This window comes from Cnephaeus nilssonii (genome assembly GCF_951640355.1).
Source record: "Cnephaeus nilssonii genome assembly, chromosome: 15".
Taxonomy (NCBI): Eukaryota; Metazoa; Chordata; class Mammalia; order Chiroptera; family Vespertilionidae; genus Cnephaeus; species Cnephaeus nilssonii.
The window spans coordinates 21,612,355-21,632,443 of NC_137086.1; the positions used below are offsets into that span (position 1 = coordinate 21,612,355).

The 20,089-nt window shown below is 38.6% G+C and overlaps 1 protein-coding gene across 2 annotated transcripts in view; it reads left to right on the forward strand.

The window, feature by feature from the left end:
- EML4 (EMAP like 4) overlaps positions 1–20,089 on the forward strand; it is a 151,792-nt gene that overhangs the window by 102,254 nt on the left and 29,449 nt on the right. For both annotated transcript variants that reach the window (XM_079792090.1, XM_079792089.1), the window contains 7 exons: positions 2,818–2,913; positions 6,900–7,034; positions 7,191–7,326; positions 13,622–13,773; positions 15,952–16,077; positions 16,163–16,294; positions 16,968–17,035. In XM_079792090.1, the coding sequence (XP_079648216.1) occupies positions 2,818–2,913; positions 6,900–7,034; positions 7,191–7,326; positions 13,622–13,773; positions 15,952–16,077; positions 16,163–16,294; positions 16,968–17,035 (845 nt within the window). The remainder of the gene's footprint in view (positions 1–2,817; positions 2,914–6,899; positions 7,035–7,190; positions 7,327–13,621; positions 13,774–15,951; positions 16,078–16,162; positions 16,295–16,967; positions 17,036–20,089) is intronic.

Consider the following 20,089-nt stretch of genomic DNA (forward strand, 5'->3'; position numbering starts at 1 on the left):
CCAAGATGGCTACAGCCACAGAGAGCAAGGTTTCCCAGGTAACAGAGCAAGCCAAGCTTTCCATAGCCGTTGCAGGCCTAAGCCTCCACTCAACCTACAAAGTTTCAATTATAGAAGGTAAACAAATTCAAACAAATGGTGGCAGAATGGAGCTTGAGAAAGCAGGCCAGGGTTGCTGGTGGCAACAGGGGAAGCAAAGCTTTCCGCACACCCTGGCCGGGCTCACCCACTTAAGGCTACAAAGTTTCAATTGTAGAAGGTGAATTAACTGCCACAGAAATGGCTGCCTCCCCAAAGGGAGCAGCAGGCTTGGCTCCGCTCCAGGCTACAAAGTTTCAATTGTAGAAGGAAAATAAATCCCAGATACCAGGGCCTCTGCTTGGGTTGCCAGGGGGCTTGGCTGGCCTGCAAACCACCACAGGCCCCTCGCTCAGGCCGCCCCACGCCCCAAGGGAACCCCACCCTGATCCGGGACACCCTTCAGGGCAAACCAGCTGGCCCCCACCCGTGCACCAGGCCTCTATCTTATCTAATAAAAGAGTAATATACAGATTGATCATCACTGCAACACACAATATAACTGCCCCCATGTGGTCAAAGATCCTGCCCCCATGTGGACACAAGATGGCCACCACAAGATAGCCAGCAGGAGAGGGCAGTTGGGAGGCACCCAGCCTGCAAGAGAGGGCAGTTGAGAGGGACCAGGTTTGCAAGGGAGGGAGGGCAGTTGGAGGTGATCAACCCTGCAGGAGAGGGCAGTTAGGGGTGACCAGGCTGGCAGAGGAGGGAAGTTGGGGGCAAACAGGCTGGCAGGGGAGCAGTTAAGCATCAACCAGGCTGGCAGCGGAGTGGTTAGGGGGTGATCAGGCTGGCAGGCAGAAGCGGTTAGGGGCAATCAGGAAGGCAGGCAGGCAAGCAGTTGGGAGCCAGCAGTCCTGGATTGTGAGAGGGATGTCCCAGATTGGAGAGGGTACAGGCTGGGCTGAGGGACAACCCCCTGCCGTGCACGAATTTCGTGCACCGGGCTTCTAGTATATTCATATAATCTCTTCAGTTCCTAGGTATCAGCAACTATATTCTGGATTATGGGAGTTTTGTGCAACATCAGGAGGAAGGGATATTTTTAGAACAGAAAGATAAATTTGGGTGGATATGGGAATTTTGTTAGCTTGAAAACACTGAGTGTCAAGGTTCAAATGAATCAGGAATTGGGAGAAAGGCATTTAGAAAAGGAGATAAAAGGACAGGACAGAAAGGAAATACTTTTGCTACCTTCCCCCCAACCCCCCTAAAATTTCTGTAGCAGAAACTTTTGTCATTTGTTGATATTGTTAAAATATTAAGACTATCTTGGAATGCCTCCTACTCTAACTTTTCCTGGTTTAGATAATCATTCTGGTACAGGTTAAAAGAAAGATAAAGAGAAGAGAATAAACTCTGACCTTTCTCAGTACCTCTCCTCTTCATCACAGTATTTCTTTGTTCCATGGACATTTAAAGTATATGCTGCAAATGCTAGTGAGGGCAAAAAAAATTTTTTTAACATATTTTTATTGACTTCAGAGAGGCAGGAAGAGGGAGAGAGAAAAACATCAATGATGAGAGTGAATCACTAATTGGCTGCCTCCTGCACACCCCCTACTGGGGACCGAGCCCAAAACCTGGACATGAACCCTGACTGGGAATTGAACTGTGACCTCCTGGTTCATAAGTCAACGCTCAATCCCTGAGCCACACCAGCTGGGCAAAAAAATAATTTTTTAATGTCCACAGTTCTTTTTTCTTAAACTGGGAGACTTAAATTATGTGAATGAAAATCACATTGGAAAAATAAATATAAAGGAATTTAGTTATGCTTTTATTTATTTTGTTTGTTCATATTAATGTATATCATGGAAAGTTGAAATTGGCAAACTTTAAAACAAGCCATTAATTTTAGCTTGTTTCATTGACTACAAAAACTTAGGAACAAAGTTATAAAATTATATACATTTTATGCCTATCTCGAGGGACTATAATTTATTTTTTATTTTTTTAATATGTTTTTATTGATTTCAGAGAGGAAGGGAGAGGGAGAGAGAGAGAAACATCAGTGATGGGAAAGAATCATTGATCTTGATAGGCTGCCTCCTGCACGCTCCCTACTGGGGATTGAGCCTGCAACCTGGGCATGTACCCTTGATCAGAATTGAACCTGGGACCCTTCAGTTCGCAATCCGACGCTCTATCCACTGAGCCAAACTGGCTAAGGACTATACTTTAAATATAAGAAGGCAAGGGGGACTAAGGGACAATCCTCAAAATGAATTATTTGCTATCTGAATAAAAGTGGCTAGGTGGCAAGTAGAAATCAACTTAGGGAAAAAATTAAAACTGGAAAATATTTTTTAAAAGAATATTATATTTCTGAAAGAAATCAGTTTTAGTAGTATATTCATTATATTTCAAGGAATTATACATTTATTTTATTATTTTTTTAAAATATATTTTATTGATTTTTTACAGAGAGGAAGGGAGAGGAATAGAGAGTTAGAAACATCGATGAGAGAGAAACATCGATCAGCTGCCTCCTGCACACCCCCCACTGGGGATGTGCCCGCAACCAAGGTACATGCCCTTGACCGGAATCGAACCTGGGACCTTTCAGTCTGCAGGCCGACACTCGATCCACTGAGCCAAACCGGTCTCGGCAGGAATTATACATTTAAAGGATTTTGGATTATCTTAATATTGACTGTTTTAATAATATGGTACTTGTTCCTAGAAAGTCAGCCTTATCTGAAAATTTTTAAATGCCTATAATTGACTTTTCTTTAGGATTCTGGTGTTCACTTATGTGTTATTGATGACTCCAATGAGCATATGCTTACTGTGTGGGATTGGCAAAAAAAGTCAAAAGGAGCAGAAATAAAGGTAAGTCCAAAAAAGTTTCACTTGTTATCTTTTAGAATACATTATTTGTTTTGCAGATCCTTAGAAGTATATTGCATATCCTTAATGTGCAATAGCACACTAAGTGGCCCAAATTATCAGCTTTATTGATTTGTCATTATTTTATGCTATTAAGAATACCATTCTTATGGTATCTTAAGATAAAATATTTAAGCAACTTCAACCAATGTTATTGATATTTCAAACACATTGACAAAGCAGATGGATGTCTAATCTCAAAATAAGACAGTACTCTACTTGGCTACTGCTGCCCTTTAGATTTTTTAATTGATATTTTGAGAGCAAGTCAGACAAAGAAACATTGATGTGAGAGCAAAACATCGATGGCTGCCTCCTCTATGCCCCTTTCCAGGGATTAAACCTGAAACCCGTACATGTGCTTTGAACAGGAATTGAACTAGCAACCTTTCAGTGCATGGGACAACACCCAACCAACAGCCACACTGTCCAGGGCGACTACTGCTTTTTAAACAAAATCTATTATTTCATTTAAGCTTTAAAAATTTTAAAGGAAAAATTCAATCATGGGAGTATGGGTGACATAACTGAAAAGCATATGTAATGATATGCATTGTTGTAATCTTCTATATATATTAAAGGCTAAGTGACCAACCATATGTCCGTCCAACTGGCCAGTACATATGATGCGCACTGGCACTCTCTCTCTATATATATATATAAAAGCCAAGCGACCTGAATGACCGGTCGCCATGATGAACACTGCGGCCAGCCAACCTTCCCATGTCCCCCCCATCCCGCCCTCCACCCCACCCCCAGCCTCTAGTTTAAAAATGTTGACTCGTGCATGCACGATACATATAAAGCTCTGAAGTATTAACAGGATCTGCAGAAGGAGAGGTTGTTCTGATTCCAAGAGTTGATTTGTCCCCATCTGACACTGGCCTCCCATTTAAATTAATTTGAAGACAGTTTCCCGTGATGCCAGCATTTGCGATGACTATTAATAAATCACAAGGACAAACTCTAGACGGGGTAGGAATATTCCTACCTGAACCCGTTTTGGACATGGTCAGTTATATGTTGTTTTCTCTCAAGTTTGAAGAGTGTGTGATGTTAAAGTTGTAAATACTTTATCACAAGGGAAATTAGTCAAGCACTCTGAAAGTGTTTTTACTCCTAATGTGGTATACAGGGAGATATTAGAATAAGTTTAATCAATTTATCAGTCATTGTTTTTATATCATATTTTTGTTGTTTTTATATCATGTCTTTGTTATTATATCATGTTATTGTTTATTTATTACTCTATATATTACTTTCATATACATTTTACTATTGTTTTTCATCTCTGACACTTCTATTATAGAGAAAGGGCGAATAGTGATATTAAAATATTTCTTCTAATTAATTTCCTTTCAGTATGCACGAATCCGTGCACTGGGCCACTCGTGTTACGTAAAATGCAGAATATTTTATAATTGGTGTAGAATAGTGTTGGTCCTTTGTGTGGATCAGGCTGTAACTTGTAAAAGAGGAATGTAAGGTTAGCATTACAATACTTCCACATGGGTCAGAAATGGCCGCCTCCTGAGAGGCTTTCAGAGGGATTCAAAGTGACAAGATGACTAAAAAAAGCCTATGACATATTTGCTGTACTCTTAAATAACATCACATTCCTCTTCAATTGCACATCCGCTCTCTGTCTCAGCAGTTTTGTTCTGTATAAGCTTCAAGCTTTCAGCTTGTTGGTCAAAAAGAGGTTCTGTTTTCAAATAGCATAAGTTAATCTTTTGAAAAAAATAAGAGTAGCTTTGATTGTACTTGAAAAGAGTATAAGAAACCTCAAACTTTAAAAAATATAAATGAAGGTACAGATAGTCTTTCAGCCATCATTCAGGGTAATTTAACATTGAAACATAGGGAACTTATACCAAAGTGTAATATGTAAATTTTGATCTTTTGTAGTAAAGGTTAGCAGATCTCCTTTCCAGGACTTTAAATGTTGTTGTTATTCAGAATTATATCTTATGTCCTCCATTGACAGCATACAGCTGCCATAGCCTTAGTTACTATCTGTTCTGTCTTCCATCATTTACCTGTAGCCCAGATCTCTCACAGATTTAAACCTACATTTCTTGTTGCCTGCCAGGCATCTTTAATTGAATGTCCTAACCCACAAGTCATAATCAACATAACCGTCTCCGGTTTTTGTTGTTGTTGTTTAATCTATTTTTATAGATTTCAGAGAGAGGAAGGGAGAGGGAGAGAGAGATAGAAACATCAATGATGAGAGAGAATCTATTGATTGGCTGCCTTCTGCATGGCCCCTACTGGGGATCGAGCCCACAGCCTGGGCAGATGCCCTTGACCAGAATCGAACCTGGGACCCCTCAGTCCATAGCCAATGCTCTATCCACTGAGCCAAACCAGCTAGGGCGGGTCTTGGGTTTGATTTCAGTTAAGGGCACGTACCTTGTTTGAAGGCTGGACACCCAACCCTGGTCGGTGTGCGTGTGGGAGGCAACCAATTGATGTTTCTCTCACATTGATGTTTCTCTCTCTGTCTCTTCCCCTTCCTTCCACTCTCTAAAAATTAATGGAAAAATATCTTCATGTGAGGATTAACAACAACAAAAAGAAAAGAAGTTGGGAAGGCAGGCAGAGATCTTGGTCAGAATAAAGATTTAAAAATAAATAAATTAATTAATTAAAATAAAATAAAAGGCAACATCATCCTGGAAGAAAGATGACGAATTTTTTCGTTGTTAATTAACACATTATCTTTAAAATTTACTTTGACTTGCTAATTCCAACCAAACATTGTGGAAACTGTATAACAAAAAAGGGTATTGTCCTTTTCCCCCATAAGGGGAGAAAGCATTCAAATTAGATTGTTTGAGTTTTATTTATGTGCCTATACAAGGCTGTAGAGTCCAACTGTTGGTGGTAGAAATATAAAATTGGCAGAAATATTGAGGCCATGGGGAAAATTTTTTTTAATTAGCTCAATTCCTTCAAGTGTCATTTTATTAGTATAAGAATGTAAAAGGTATTTTGTTTAACTCACTTTGTTTACAAGATTACCATGTTTACCATGTTGGGTTGCAGTGAAGAAATGCTTCCATTCACATAAAGTTCTTTGCTAAGTTAAAAAAACACACCTTAGTGATCACCCTGCAGGTGAGCACCAGCTACCAACAAGCAGCTTCACAAGCATATAGATTTCACCTCACCGTTAAGCTTGAGTAGCTGCTTTTACCATAAAACATCAATTTAGTAAGAATTCAATTATGACTTACTGAACATATTGAAATGTAGTGTTTTTAAGACATCCTCAGTTCAGTAATTTCAGTGAAAAAACTACTTGTAATTCCTTTGGATGCTTGTGTGTATTTTCTTCCTTTTTTATTCTACTTGTTTTAAACTTCTATCTTTTCTAAGTTTTCTTTTTTGGGAAATGGCATAAAAGCTCTTCAGGTTTTTTTGTTTTTCATTTCTGTATGACTCAGTAGTGACCGTTATATATACTTTTTAAGCTTTTAGCCTAAAGTTGAATCTCTAAATTAGTAATAAATTTTCTTACATGAATGAGTGGTCAATAATAATAGTACAGAGAAAGATAAGACTTTTTAAAAATCAAAATGGCAGTACCTTTAAGACAAATGTATATAGTTCTTATATTTGATAGTTTTAGTGTACTTTTCCCTAAATGTGCAAGAAACTAAAATAATCTAAAACTAATTCATTTAAATGTCTTTCTAATGCAGTTATTATATATGAATAGTATAAAAGATGATATAATAATATGAAGACATCAAATTAAAATCATTATTATAAAAATTTATTGTTACAAATGTTCAGGAAAATAGATCTTGGAAGAAAAGGCATTTCCTAAAATTTTTTCCTGTCTTTATCAGTAGCTGTAATTGGTACTTGAGGGAGATAAGAGTATACATTCATCTAAAGCTTTATTTCTCTTTCCACAGACAACAAATGAAGTTGTTTTGGCTGTGGAGTTCCATCCAACAGATGCAAATACCATAATAACATGTGGTAAATCTCATATTTTTTTCTGGACCTGGAGTGGCAATTCACTAACAAGAAAACAAGGAATTTTTGGGGTAAGGATCAGAATATTATAAATTTCATTATAAAACTTTAATATTTTAATTGTTGGGTGAGCATGGAGTCATCATGCCAAAGGGAAAACTGAAAATTCTCTCCCCCCCCCCCCCCCCACTTTCTCTCTCTCTCTTTCTCTCTCTATTTTTTTGTAGAAATATGAAAAACCAAAATTTGTGCAGTGTTTAGCATTTTTGGGGAATGGAGATGTTCTTACTGGAGACTCGGGTGGAGTTATACTTATATGGAGCAAAACTACTGTAGAACCCACACCTGGGAAAGGGCCGAAAGGTACAGTATTCTCATATTGTCACTCCTTTTTAATTTGCACATCCTGCTATTGCACTTCCATCTTGTACCCAGACCAGGAGAGGCTGCAGTGAAACCACAGGAGAACCACTACCATACCTATGTTTCTAAGGTTCTTCATGATCTTTTTAAAGTTAAAATATTTACTAATTATTAAGCATAGGTAACCTACGTTTGATCCTACTGAACATTTCCTTCTAGGAGGTTAATTAAGAAATAATTAGAGAGGTGATATAGATATGTTAATTTAAACAGTATAAAATTAAGAGAGAGATCATCTGATCTCCTGAGTTTTGTGAAGACTTCACAGAAGAAGTAGTATTTAAGGTTAAGCCATAATGAGTGCACAAGACTACAAAAGGTATGGAACTTTGATCTCAGTTTAGGGGGAAAGTGCAAGCAAAAATAGAAAGATGGATATGAATGTAAGGCAGTGAGGGTAGTGTGAGTAAATCTGTTAGTAAAAGTGGTAGCAGAAATAAGAGATAGCCAATTTGAATGAAATACAATTTGTAAAATAGTAATAGAGTTTTATAATTCCTCTTGACAGTTTAATATATATTAAGCCATAGAAAATTCAAGTAGGGATTAAAGATACAGATTTTCTGAGCTATCCACAAGAACCCTTAAGACTAGTTGAGCTCACCATGGAAGAGAGAAGAGCTGTGAGGCCAAGGATCCTTTATCCCACAGTTAGATGACCAGAAAAGAGCCTGCAAGGATTACAGAAGTGAGATATTTAAGGAAGAAAGAAAAGTTAACAAGAGAGGGAGGAGGAAGGAGAGGAAAAGGTTTGACTCCTAAAATCTTATCCTCACCCTTTAGAAAGAAGTGTGTGTGTGTGTGTGTGTGTGTGTGTGTGTTGAAAGAAAGTTCTACCTTGCCCGCTTTTTCTCTCTTTCCTTTTCCTGGGCACATGTGTTCGTATATGAAATGCCCAGAACAGCATTGTATATCAAAACTGACTTATTGACAGGTTATCCTCTGGCAATGAACAGAGTTTGGGTGTAAATGGATCTACTCTTCATCAGCTTAATGTGTGTCGAGGTGGGAGAGGCAAGGAAAGGTTCAGAGGTGGTTTTTATTTTGGTGTTTGTCTGAAAAATTTGTGCAAAGAAAATCTGCACATGCAAACACAGGAAATGGGAAGTCTGACCTTGTAAACGGCCGGGCACAGGAAATGGCCTATGTTGTGCTCTGCTACGTGACTTTAAAGGCAGACTTGCTGAGAATTTTGTTTCTTCCTTTATATTTGGGGTTACAATTCTGTAAGGTGTGGCTGGGAAGGATTTGGTGTATGGAGTGAAATAAATGTGTGAACCCAGATCACAACAGAGTTCAAAGTTTCCATTTTTAAAATCTTGCCAAAAATTTCAATAGATTGATCCAGTTTTTAAATTCCCTATTGTGACATTTCTGCACCCGTTGCAGTCTTGTCAACTAAAATTTGTGTATATTGTGGTATCATATCTGATAAGGGACATTTTTTTCGGATGTCGTGATTTCATAGCTAATTCTTTTACTCTAGTAAATAGGAGACAAGCCAGAACTGTATTCTGTGCCTCATAAGCTCTCCTGTATATTTTCTTTTTGCTTCCAGACCTTAAATCTTCAGAGTAATTAGTATATTCTATTTCTTTCTTCCCAGTTTTATTGGCCTATAATTGACATATAACATTGTATATTTATGGTGTACAACGTAATGATTTCCTATACATTGCAAAATGATTTACATAAGTTAACATCCATCACCTCACACAGAGTATTTTTGTGTGTGATGAAAACTTTTAAGATCTACTCTCTTATCAACTTTCAAATATACGCTACAGTATTGTTAACTATAGTCACCATGCTGTTCATTACATACCAGAACGTATTCATCTTATAACTGGAAGTTTGTACCTTTTGACCACCTTCTCCTCTTTCCCCCAACCTGGCCTCTGGCAATGACCAGTCGGTTCTGTTCATGTTTTTACATTCCACTTGTAAGTGAGATCATATGTAGTATTTGTATTTCTCTGTCCTATTTCATTTAACATCATGTTCTCAAGGACTATTTATATTGTTACAAATGGTAGAATTTCCTTTTTTTTATTCCATTGTGTGTGTGTGTGTGTGTGTGTGTGTGTGTGTTTATGTGTGTAATATTGTGTGTATATACTACATTTTCTTTATTCATTTCTCTGTCAGTGGACACTTAGGTTGTTTCAGTATTTTTTATTTCTTATGGGGTATGAAACAAAGGAAGAAACAAAATTGAAATAGTTCAATTTTTCTTATATGAAATAATTCATAATTTGTAAGTGGGGGAGGGAAAGTTGATTGTATCCCCAGCACCATTAAATGTTCATAGTTCTTAAACCTAAGTTCCTTTTAGGAACTAAATAACAAACCACTATTTTTGGTTTGTTTGTTTGTTTGTTAATCAATCCTCACCCGAGGTTATTTTTTCCATTGATTTTTAGAGGGAGTGGAATGGAGGGAGAGAGAAGAAAGAGAGAGAGAAATCGATATGAGAGAGACACATCAATTGGTTGCCTCCCACATGCGCCCCAACCAGGGCTGGGGATTGAAACTGCAACACAGGTCCGTGCCCTTGACCAAGAATAGAACCCACAACCCTTTGGTGCACAGGCCGACGCTCTAACCACTGAGAAGCACTGGCCAAGGCAGCACACCACCATTTTACCTGCCCCAAATAATTAATGTGGGCCCATTTGTCCAGTTGCTAAGAATATAACATAAATTTTAAAGTCTCTCTGACGTTTGATTCTATAGTAAAACAGGCACGGAAAGCCCTCCAAACATCTTTATTTGGCAGTCAAGGTAAACTTGCTTTTTATGAAAGCTTTGTTCTGTTAGAGATTAGAGAAATGAGGGGATTTGCAGTTAAGCTTGGATAGATGTGGCAGTGATTACACCTGGAGGTACAATACGTTTTTAAATTCCAGGATAATTCTTTTTTTTGGCCAGTATTTCAAACATTATTTGGCTTGAATTGGAAGTCAAATACAAGCTCGATGAAGCATTTGTTCTTCAGTTTTATTTTCTATTTTGTAACATTCCATCATTCTAGGAAGACCTTATGTGTTTAACAAGGTTTTGTCATGTTTAAAGGTATGGAAAACTGAATTAAAAATAGAAAAACTAGCCCTAGCTGGTTTGGCTCAGTGGGTAGAGCATCACCCTGCGGACTGAAGGGTCCCAGGTTCGATTCCGGTCAAGGGCACATGCCCAGGTTGCAGGCTCAATCCCCAGTGGTTGGCGGGCATGCAGAAAGCAGCTGATCATTGGTTCTCTCTCATTATTGTTGTTTCTATATCTCTCTCCCTCTCCCTTCTTCTCTGAAATCGATGGAGATCAATGAATTTCCACACCTCTGCTTTTCATAATTTCTTTCATGGTACTTTAAGACTGCTCTTGTTAATTTAACCGTGCATGAGAAAAGAACTCCTCCCCCACCCCCCTTTTAAATGCTCAAATAAAGCCAACAGTACTCAGAAAATTCACGTCTCAGATGTCCTTTCTCTTTTGGTAATTGGCTATCCTACTTGGACAAAATTCTATTGTTCAGTGTTTGAAGTATTTTTAAGTGATGAATGTTGGTGTGAGCTGATGCAGTTGATCTTAATAGTAAATTTGTTGGAGTTGTGCTTTAATTCCGCTAAATCAGGCAAGCTTTACTCCCAATCAGTCAAGCCGTTTCCTTTCTCTCTACCAGACAAACCCATCTATTATTTGTACCACTAGCACCCTCACACTGAGTAATTTTTAGAGTCAGCTATAGCCAGCCTGCCTCCCTCCCTCCTTCCCTCCCTCTTTTCTTTCTTTCTTTCTTTCTTTCTTTCTTTCTTTCTTTCTTTCTTTCTTTCTTTCTTTCTTTCTTTCTTTCTTTCTTTCTTTCTTTCTTTCGATACCAAAGCCCTACAAATTTTAGTTAATTTTTATTTATTTATTAATTATTGATTTTAGGGTGGGAGCAGAAGAGAAACATGGATATGAGAGAGAAACATTGATCAGTTGCTGGGAATTGAACCAGCAACCCTCTGGTGCACAGGATGATGCTCAACCAACTGAGCCACACTGGCCAGGGCTAGTTAATTTCTTCAGCTCAAATAGAAAAATGAACAATTCTCAATAACAGATTCATTGAGATATAACATATATACAATAAAATTCCCCCTTTTAAAATATACAATTCAGTGGTTTTTACTATACTCACAGAGTTGTGCAATTACCACCACTGTTTAACTTTGGAACATTTTATCCTCCCTCCCCTCAGCCTCTAAACAACCCTTTGTCTACTTTTGCTCTCTGGATTTACCTGTTTTAGACATTCCATATCAGTGGAATAATACATTATATGCCCTTTTGTGTTTGGCTTCTTTCACTTGAATCTTAATGTTTTAACAGCTCATCCATGTTGTAGCATGTGTCAGTATTTAATTCCTTTTTATGGCTGAATAATATTCCATGATATGGACATGCCACATTTTGTTTATCCATTCATCGGTTGATGAATGATTTTAGAAAATGAACATTTTTCTAGTTTCGTTAATATATAATTGACATATACCATTATATAAGTTTAAGGTATACCACATAATGATTTGACCACAAGTTTAGTTAACATCCATCAGCTCACATAGTTAAAATTTTTTCTCCTGATGAGAACTTTCAAGATCTGCTTCCTCTGCAACTTTCAAGTATACAATACAGTATTGTTTACTGTGATCATTAAATTCCCAGACCTTATTTGCCTTATAACTGGAAGTATGTACCTTTTGACCACCTTCACTCATTTCCCCCACTGAACAATTTTTAAACTAGTAACTTTTTTACTTTTCTAAAGGATCTAAGGTCTATTTATTGACTTAACTTTGGCCAAATTTAAACTAGGCTCTACCTACCCATTTGAACCTGGTAACTAATTCTGCAAAATAATTGTCTTCCAGAAAGCTTTACTCTTGCTCTACCAGCCTCACTAGCCAGATACAGAGCTTCTCTGAATAAGGCATGATAAATACCAAAGAGGTTTGGGTGCTAAAATCTTATCCTCACCTTTAAAAAAGAGGATCTGATTGTGTGTGTGTGTAATCCCCTTGTATGTACCTGCCTTGTCCCTCCCTGGCTACTTGTAAAATGCTATGAGCATACAAGAAAGCTGGCCTGTCATCCTGTCATTCAACTATCACATTGATACAGCTTTAATTTAAAATACTTCTCTAGTTGGTCAAAACCCACTACTCCAGGCCTCCAGTGCCCACTTCTGCCCAGTGCCTTTCCCAGTCTCCATATCTCAGCAAATAAAGGGGGTAGTCCTTGGCAGAGCTGGTAGGTCAACAGTGGTTGCTAAATGTTAAATATTATGACTGTTAGCTCAGCAGGAAATTAAAAGCTTTTTTGCAAACTTAAGGGTACATTGAGTGAAGAGCCTTGCGCCCTATTCACAGCTTTGTCACTAACTAACTATGTGGTATTGGTTAAGCCCGTGGTCGGCAAACTGCGGCTCGCAAACCACACGTGGCTCTTTGGCCCCTTGAGCGTGACTCTTCCACAAAATACCAAAAATAGACTGGGCGAGTCTATTTTGAAGAAGTGGCGTTAGAAGAAGTTTAAGTTTAAAAAATTTGGCTCTCAAAAGAAATTTCAATCATTGTACTGTTGATATTTGGCTCTGTTGACGAATGAGTTTGCCAACCACTGGGTTAAGCCATTTCTATACCTCTGTGTCCTCAACTCTAAAATCAGAAAAGTGATACTATGCTAACTACCATAATAAGATGGTTATAAGAGATTGCAAAGTTCTGAGTTTCCCCTGTTGTCTATAGAATTGTCACTACTCTAGTTTACCCTTTTGTAAGAACGTATTTTGAAATATTTTCAGAGTAACAATATTGACATAAATACAAAAGGTTGTATTAAGCTGCACTACCAGCCTTGTATAACTTGCTTAAAATAGGTTTTTGATTGTTGAGTTGTAGGCACTTTTGAGTAATCACTCTATACAAATGGTCCCCAACTTGCATATGGTTTGACTTATAGTTTTTCAACGTTACAGTGGTGCAAAAGTGATATGCACTTTGGTAGAAACCAGCTAGGCTAAGTTGTGATGTTTGGTGGGTTAGGTATATTAAATGCATTTTCATCATACAATGGGTTTATCAGAACGTAATCCCATGTTAAGTCATAAAGCATCTATTTTCTTCTAGAAAGCCACTAAAGTTTGGGGGAAAATGTTATCACTAGTGTTTTTATTTTTTCCTAATCGTATTAGGTGTTTATCAGATCAGCAAACAAATCAAAGCTCATGATGGCAGTGTATTCACACTTTGTCAGATGAGAAATGGGATGTTATTAACCGGAGGAGGAAAAGACAGAAAAATAATTCTGTGGGACCATGATTTGAATCCTGAAAGAGAAATTGAGGTAAGGATGGGAACATAAAATTATAATGTTAAATCCACTAAACTAATGTCTTCTGTCCCACATTAAGATAACTTACACTTTCTGGGAAGTTGGTGCATATCCTTGTCATTTCATTTCCTCAGAATGAAAAGAAAAAAGAAACCAATCATTAAACAAAATAATTTGAAAGAATTTTTTTTAAAAAGATTGGGCAGAATAATTAACGTACTTGTTTATTTCTGAGACTTTTTTTCTTAATGATCCAAAATATAACCAGGGTATGCAAAATGACCAATTCAGTTTCAATACTGAAAATAATCATTTCAACAGTGAGCTTAATGATAGTAGATAATTATCTATGCTTGTTTCTTCTTCATGGTGTGGACCCAGGTGTATCTATAAAACCTGACAGGTACTATGTGTACTGTGAAAGGTATTAAATGCTAATTAAATTGAGGTCTCAGATGGTAGAACAGTTAAGAATTGTATTTTAGATCAATAATTCTCAAAGCAAGGGCAAATCTCTTGTTTTGATATTTCCTTTTTTGGGGGGTGACTTAAATTTTGAACTTATGCTCAGTGTATTCTAAACATGTTTTCCGGACAAAATCTCTAAAAAGAGGATCCTGATAGTACTGCTCTTGGGTTTTATTTTCAAGAAGATAGATAAGAAAGAATTGCTTTATCTCAGCCTTAAATTCATGCTATTTCTTTCTTCACAGATAACTTTTACCCTCTGTAGTCAAAAGCTATACCATCTAGTTCATGCTCCTTCTGCCATTTCTAATGTAAATTTGGATTACTTTTAGAATTCAGTTCTTTGTGCTTTCAGGAATAATTTTTGGATCATACTTCATAAAGGAGTCATTCTTTTGGGCTTATTATATTAATACTAGAGACCCAGTGCACGAAATTCGTGCACGGGGGAGGGGTCCCTCAACCTGGCCTGCGCCCTCTTGCAGTCCAGGACCCCTCGCTCCTTACTACCTGCCTGCTCACTGCTCCTTACCACTCAGCTCGCTGCTCCTTCCTTAGCGCTGCCGCGGATGTGGGAGAGGCTCCCGCCACTGCCGCTGCGCTCACCAGCCGTGAGCCTTGCTTCTGACTGAGTGGCGCTCCCCCTGTGGGAGTGCACTGACCACTAGGGGGCAGCTCCTGCCTTGAGTGTCTTCCGCCTAGTGGTCAGTGCGCATCATAGCGACTGGTTGTTCTGGTCCTTGTGCTGTAACAGTCGCTTAGGCTTTTATTATATAGACTAGAGGCCCGGTGCACAAAATTTGCACATGGGGGGGTATTCCTCAGCCCAGCCTGCACCCTCTCCAATCTGGGACCCCTCGGGGGATGTTCGACTGCCAGGTTAGGCCCAATCCCTGCCAGCAGTCAGACATCCCTCTCACAATCCAGGACCAGTGGCTCCTAATCACTCGCCTGCCTGCCGACCTGATTGCCCCCTAACTGCTCTCCCCTGCTGGCCTGATCGCCCCCTAACTGCTCTCCCCTGCTGGCCTGATCGCCCCCTAACTGCTCCCCTGTCAGCCCGATCGCCCCCTAACTGCTCTCCTGAAAGCCTGGTCACCGCCTAACTGCTCTCCACTGCCAACCTGATCACCCCTAACCACTTTTGCCTCAGCCCCCGCCACCGTGCTTTGTCCGGAAGACCTCCGGTCTAGTTAGCATATTACCCTTTTCTTAGTATAGATAACATTCACTGAGAGTTTCCCATGTAATGGATTAAATGAGATTGATCTACCAAGGAGTCCTGTTAATGAGTTATAACACTTTACAATATACTGCTTTTTAGTTTACAGAGTAAGTAAGGTCTGTATTATTATTATTCCCGTATTATATATAAAGAAACTTGTTTTAGGCTAAATGACTTGACCAAAATAACATAACTAGTAAGTAACAAAACCAGACCTTCCTCTCCTAAGCCTTAACTCTTAAAATCATATAAAATATAAATTTAAAATGAACTGAAACAAAGGATGTTAATAATAATAATACATTATAACTTCTGTATAATAAAATGTAATTGAATAAATTATCATTAACATAAGATTACCATATTTCAAATTTGGAATTTTGTCACGCATTACCCCATAATTGTTTTCAGCTATTAATGCAGTTTTCAGGTTGTAATTAATGCATGTTGGTATGTGTATGGTGACATTGCAGTGTGGTTTGTTTTGTATTTTTTAGGTTCCTGATCAGTATGGAACAATCAGAGCTGTTGCAGAAGGAAAGGCAGATCAATTTTTAGTAGGCACATCACGAAATTTTATTTTACGGGGAACATTTAATGATGGCTTCCAAATAGAAGTCCAGGTAACTGTGTAATTTTAACCATTAACTGAATACTTTTATGATATTTTGTTTCTTTTAACATAACAATGGGTGTATTTTATTTCAGGGTCATACAGATGAACTTTGGGGTCTTGCCACACATCCCTTCAAAGATTTGCTCTTGACGTGTGCTCAGGACAGACAGGTGTGCATGTGGAACTCAATGGAACACAGGCTGGAATGGACCAGACTCGTAGATGTGAGTAAAACAAAATTGGATTATAATCTCCCTACAGAAACTCCCCAGACTAGCATTTGGAAGCAGCAAAAGTGAAAGGACTCAGCATTGGTTAAAACAGAGTGTTTAGTAAAGGGGAGAGTGTTTAGACACAAAGTAGTATTCCATGAACCCACGCTGAAGAAGCAGATTAGCAGTACAAAAGCTCAATTTTTCCATCAGTTTCCATAGTAAAAAGATTTCACATGTACGTGGAGCACTGTTCAGAAATGTTTGGGCCTCTGGTGGTGGTGCAGTTGGATTCAGTAAGTGCTGCTCACTAACAGACTGTCTTCTTTTTGAATTGGTCTCTTATCCCTACCCCACCGAGATATCCATCTTGTCTAGCCCAAAAGGTGTATACATTTTCTTTGCAGACTCTACAGAACTATACAAATGTTTGTTGTTGTTATCCTGTTATTATTTCCACTGCCTAGCCACAAGCTGGTTGTCCTTTCCCCTCACCACTCTGCCATCATACCCCTTCCTGCTCTGAAATTCTTTTTCCTCTCATATCCACATAGCTACAAGGATGTTGATTGGAATCCCATGTTTATATGAAACAAGTTATTTTCAAATAGTTTTTGCTACTATTCCTATAGACCTAGTGAGACTTTCTCATGTACTCCCCAACAGCTGTCTGTCTTTCTTCTAGGAACCAGGACACTGTGCAGATTTTCATCCAAGTGGCACAGTGGTGGCCATAGGAACGCACTCAGGCAGGTAGGGTCTTTAAGGGAAATGTGAGCTGAGTAATTTGAAGTGGTGGAATGTTTAACCATTGTTAGGAATGTTGTCAACCTGATCTGGAGAATTTATCTTTTAAGTGGCACACTAATATGCATGTTGCTCTTATGTTACATATACTCTTTCAATCACTAGTAATTATTTACTGAGCACCTGCCCTTGGTTAGACACTGTGGTGGGGATTTAAGCTACATGAGAGTGCAAAACAAAAATCCCTGCCCTGTGCAGCCCGCATTGCAGTGCATGTCAGGGACAGTGAGCCTGGCAAGTGGCTGGGTGAAGAATTTAATTCAGTTTTGATGCAGAATCACAGAACACTAGACCTGGAGAGACTTAAGCAATCCAGCTGAACCTACCAATTTTGATGGTGACTGTACCTTGGCAAGACAGCAATGTAGCTAAAATACTGTTATCAAAATTTAGCCAGATACTGTTGACAATAGACGTTCTAGGCATAAGAAATGCTCCTTCTGCTCAAAAGGGAGATGTCAAAGTCATATCAGCGCTAGCTGAGACTTTTCTTCTTTGGCATAATTAAAAGAGAAGATTTCTAATTAGAAAAGAACAGCTTTTTCCCTCTGTAATTTGGTGTTACTTAACTTGGCCCGTGGGTACTCCTGCGCTCATTTCCCAGGGTGACAGTGTCTTTGAACTCTTATCAGCATGAATCTCCCTGAGTTCTGCCTTGTTACAACTCCAGTTCTGAGTCGCTCTTCAAATGCTCATTGAACTCCTGCAACTGTAAGGCACTGATCTCAGTGCATGGAGTGGCACCGAGGAATATGAGACATGGTCCCTAGCCCCAAATAGATTATGTATATACATAAGAAAATAAATAACTTTTATTAGGCTTAGCATTACTTGAATAAACAGGCAGCAATGCTTGGAGATCAGCAGAGAAATCACTGTGAGCCTGAGTTGTCAGAGAACACTTCCCAGAGGAGGTGGGATTGGTCCTGCCTTGGAGGAGTCCTTGGATCTTGAAGAGGCAGTGAAGAGTGAGGAGTCGTATCAGGCAGGAGGAAATAGACGGAGCAAATTCAGGTCAAGGATGTTTCTAAAGGCTTCTTGATACCTAAACAGTGGAATTCAAACTTGTTAGCTTGGCCTGTAAAGCCCATTAATGATTTTTTTTAAAGTTTACATTTATTGTTGAAAGTATTACAGAGGTCTCCTTTTTATCCCCCATTGACCTCCTCCACACACACACATCCCAGGCCTTCACCACATGATTGTCTGTGCCTACAAGTTCTTTGGTTAATCTCTTCTTGCACCCCCCCTACCCTGAAGAAGAGAATGGTCAAGTTGTTGTCCTGTCCACCCCTTTGTACTTCTCTTCTTTTTAATCCTCACCCGAGGGTATTTTTCTATTGATTTTTAGAGAGAGTGGAAGAAAAAGGGAAAGACAGAGAGAAACATCAATGTGAGAGAAGCACATTGATTGGTTGCCTCCTGCACAAGCCCCGACCAAGAACTGGGCCGGGGAGGATCCTGCAACCGAAGTACATGCCCTTGACTGGAATCGAACCCAGGACCCTTCGGTCCACAGGCAGACACTCTATCCACTGGACCAAACCGGTTTAGGGCCCCTTTGTACTTTCCTATCTACTCCTCTCCACCTGTTTATGTCCCACCTATCCGTGCCACATTTGATGAGGTGAAATTCCAGGTCACCTATATCCTCCCTGCCTTAAATTTCATAATCCTTGTATAATTCATTTTACTTTATTAACTCACTCTTTTTCCCCAGTTTGATTATAAACTCCTGTTTTGCCTCCTTTCCCGACTCTTTTCTTCTCTGAATCCCTAAATGTTAGCGTATCTCAGGCAGAGAGAGATCACACCCTTCCCTGGTGTGAGACGGTGAGAAACACAGGCCAGAGCTCTATCCTGGTTCTGCCACTAACTACTTGGTTGATGACTTGTTGGAGGTTTTGGCATCATAGGATTTCATTGTTCTTATTTGTAAAATAAGAAAGTTGAAATGGGCTACTCTTTCCCTGTTTTTGACTTTATATATTTTTCTGATTATAAAAGCCACATTCCTATTCTTGTATTAGATCATAAAGAAATGGGGGGAAGGGGCAGGGGTTATAAACCTGCCACCTAGAGGGTGCACTTTATATTATGATAAATATTTTTTAACTCATATGTATTATGAACAGAGATAACTATTCATTTAGGGACTTTAAAATGTGATACTTTCCAGCTCTAAAATCTGTATAATTCTTTTTTGCCACTAAAGAAATCAGTATAGTGTTTTTAAAAAGGGATAAAGATAAACGATGGTACTACATTTTGGTATTTGACTCATATGTCAGATTAGCTTAAATATATGAACAAAGATTTCTCATCTCCAATACATTTAGAAAGATCCATTAGGTCCTTGAGGCCAAATAGAGCCCCATTAATGATTCCAGATTACCTGAAAGCAGAAGCTTGGTTACAATGTATATACTCTAGACTAGAATAAGAATAAATTCAACACAGTGAAAACTTAAATATTTATTTCTATAAAATTCCCTTTGGTAGAGGATTTGTTACGTTCTCCATACCTTTATTAGGGACAGAGGTCCTGAGCCCAAAATATCTTTCTGAAGGTAGAACATAATTCATGCAGTGAAAAGAGTGGGAGCTTTAAAATTATTTCTTGGGGTCCATATGGAAGTTATTTACTTTCAAAAACAAAGTTGTTGGGTTATTACTAAAAATTGCTTATCAAAAGTAGAATTAATCTCTTATATGTGATTGAAGAAATAGAAAAAGGAGGCAGAAGTATCTCTTGTTTTTCTTGTTTGTTTGTTTTAAATGACTACCATCCCTAACTAGTAAATGACTCAGAGTTTTAGTTTTCTACATGTTATACCAATAAGACATTCTGGGTTTGTTTTTTTTAAATCCTCACCCGAGGATATTTTTCCATTAATTTTCAGAGAGAGTGGAAGGGAAGGAGGGGGAGAGAGGCACATTGATTGGTTGCCTCCCGAACGCATCCAGACTGGAGCCAAGGAATGAACCTGCAACCCAGGT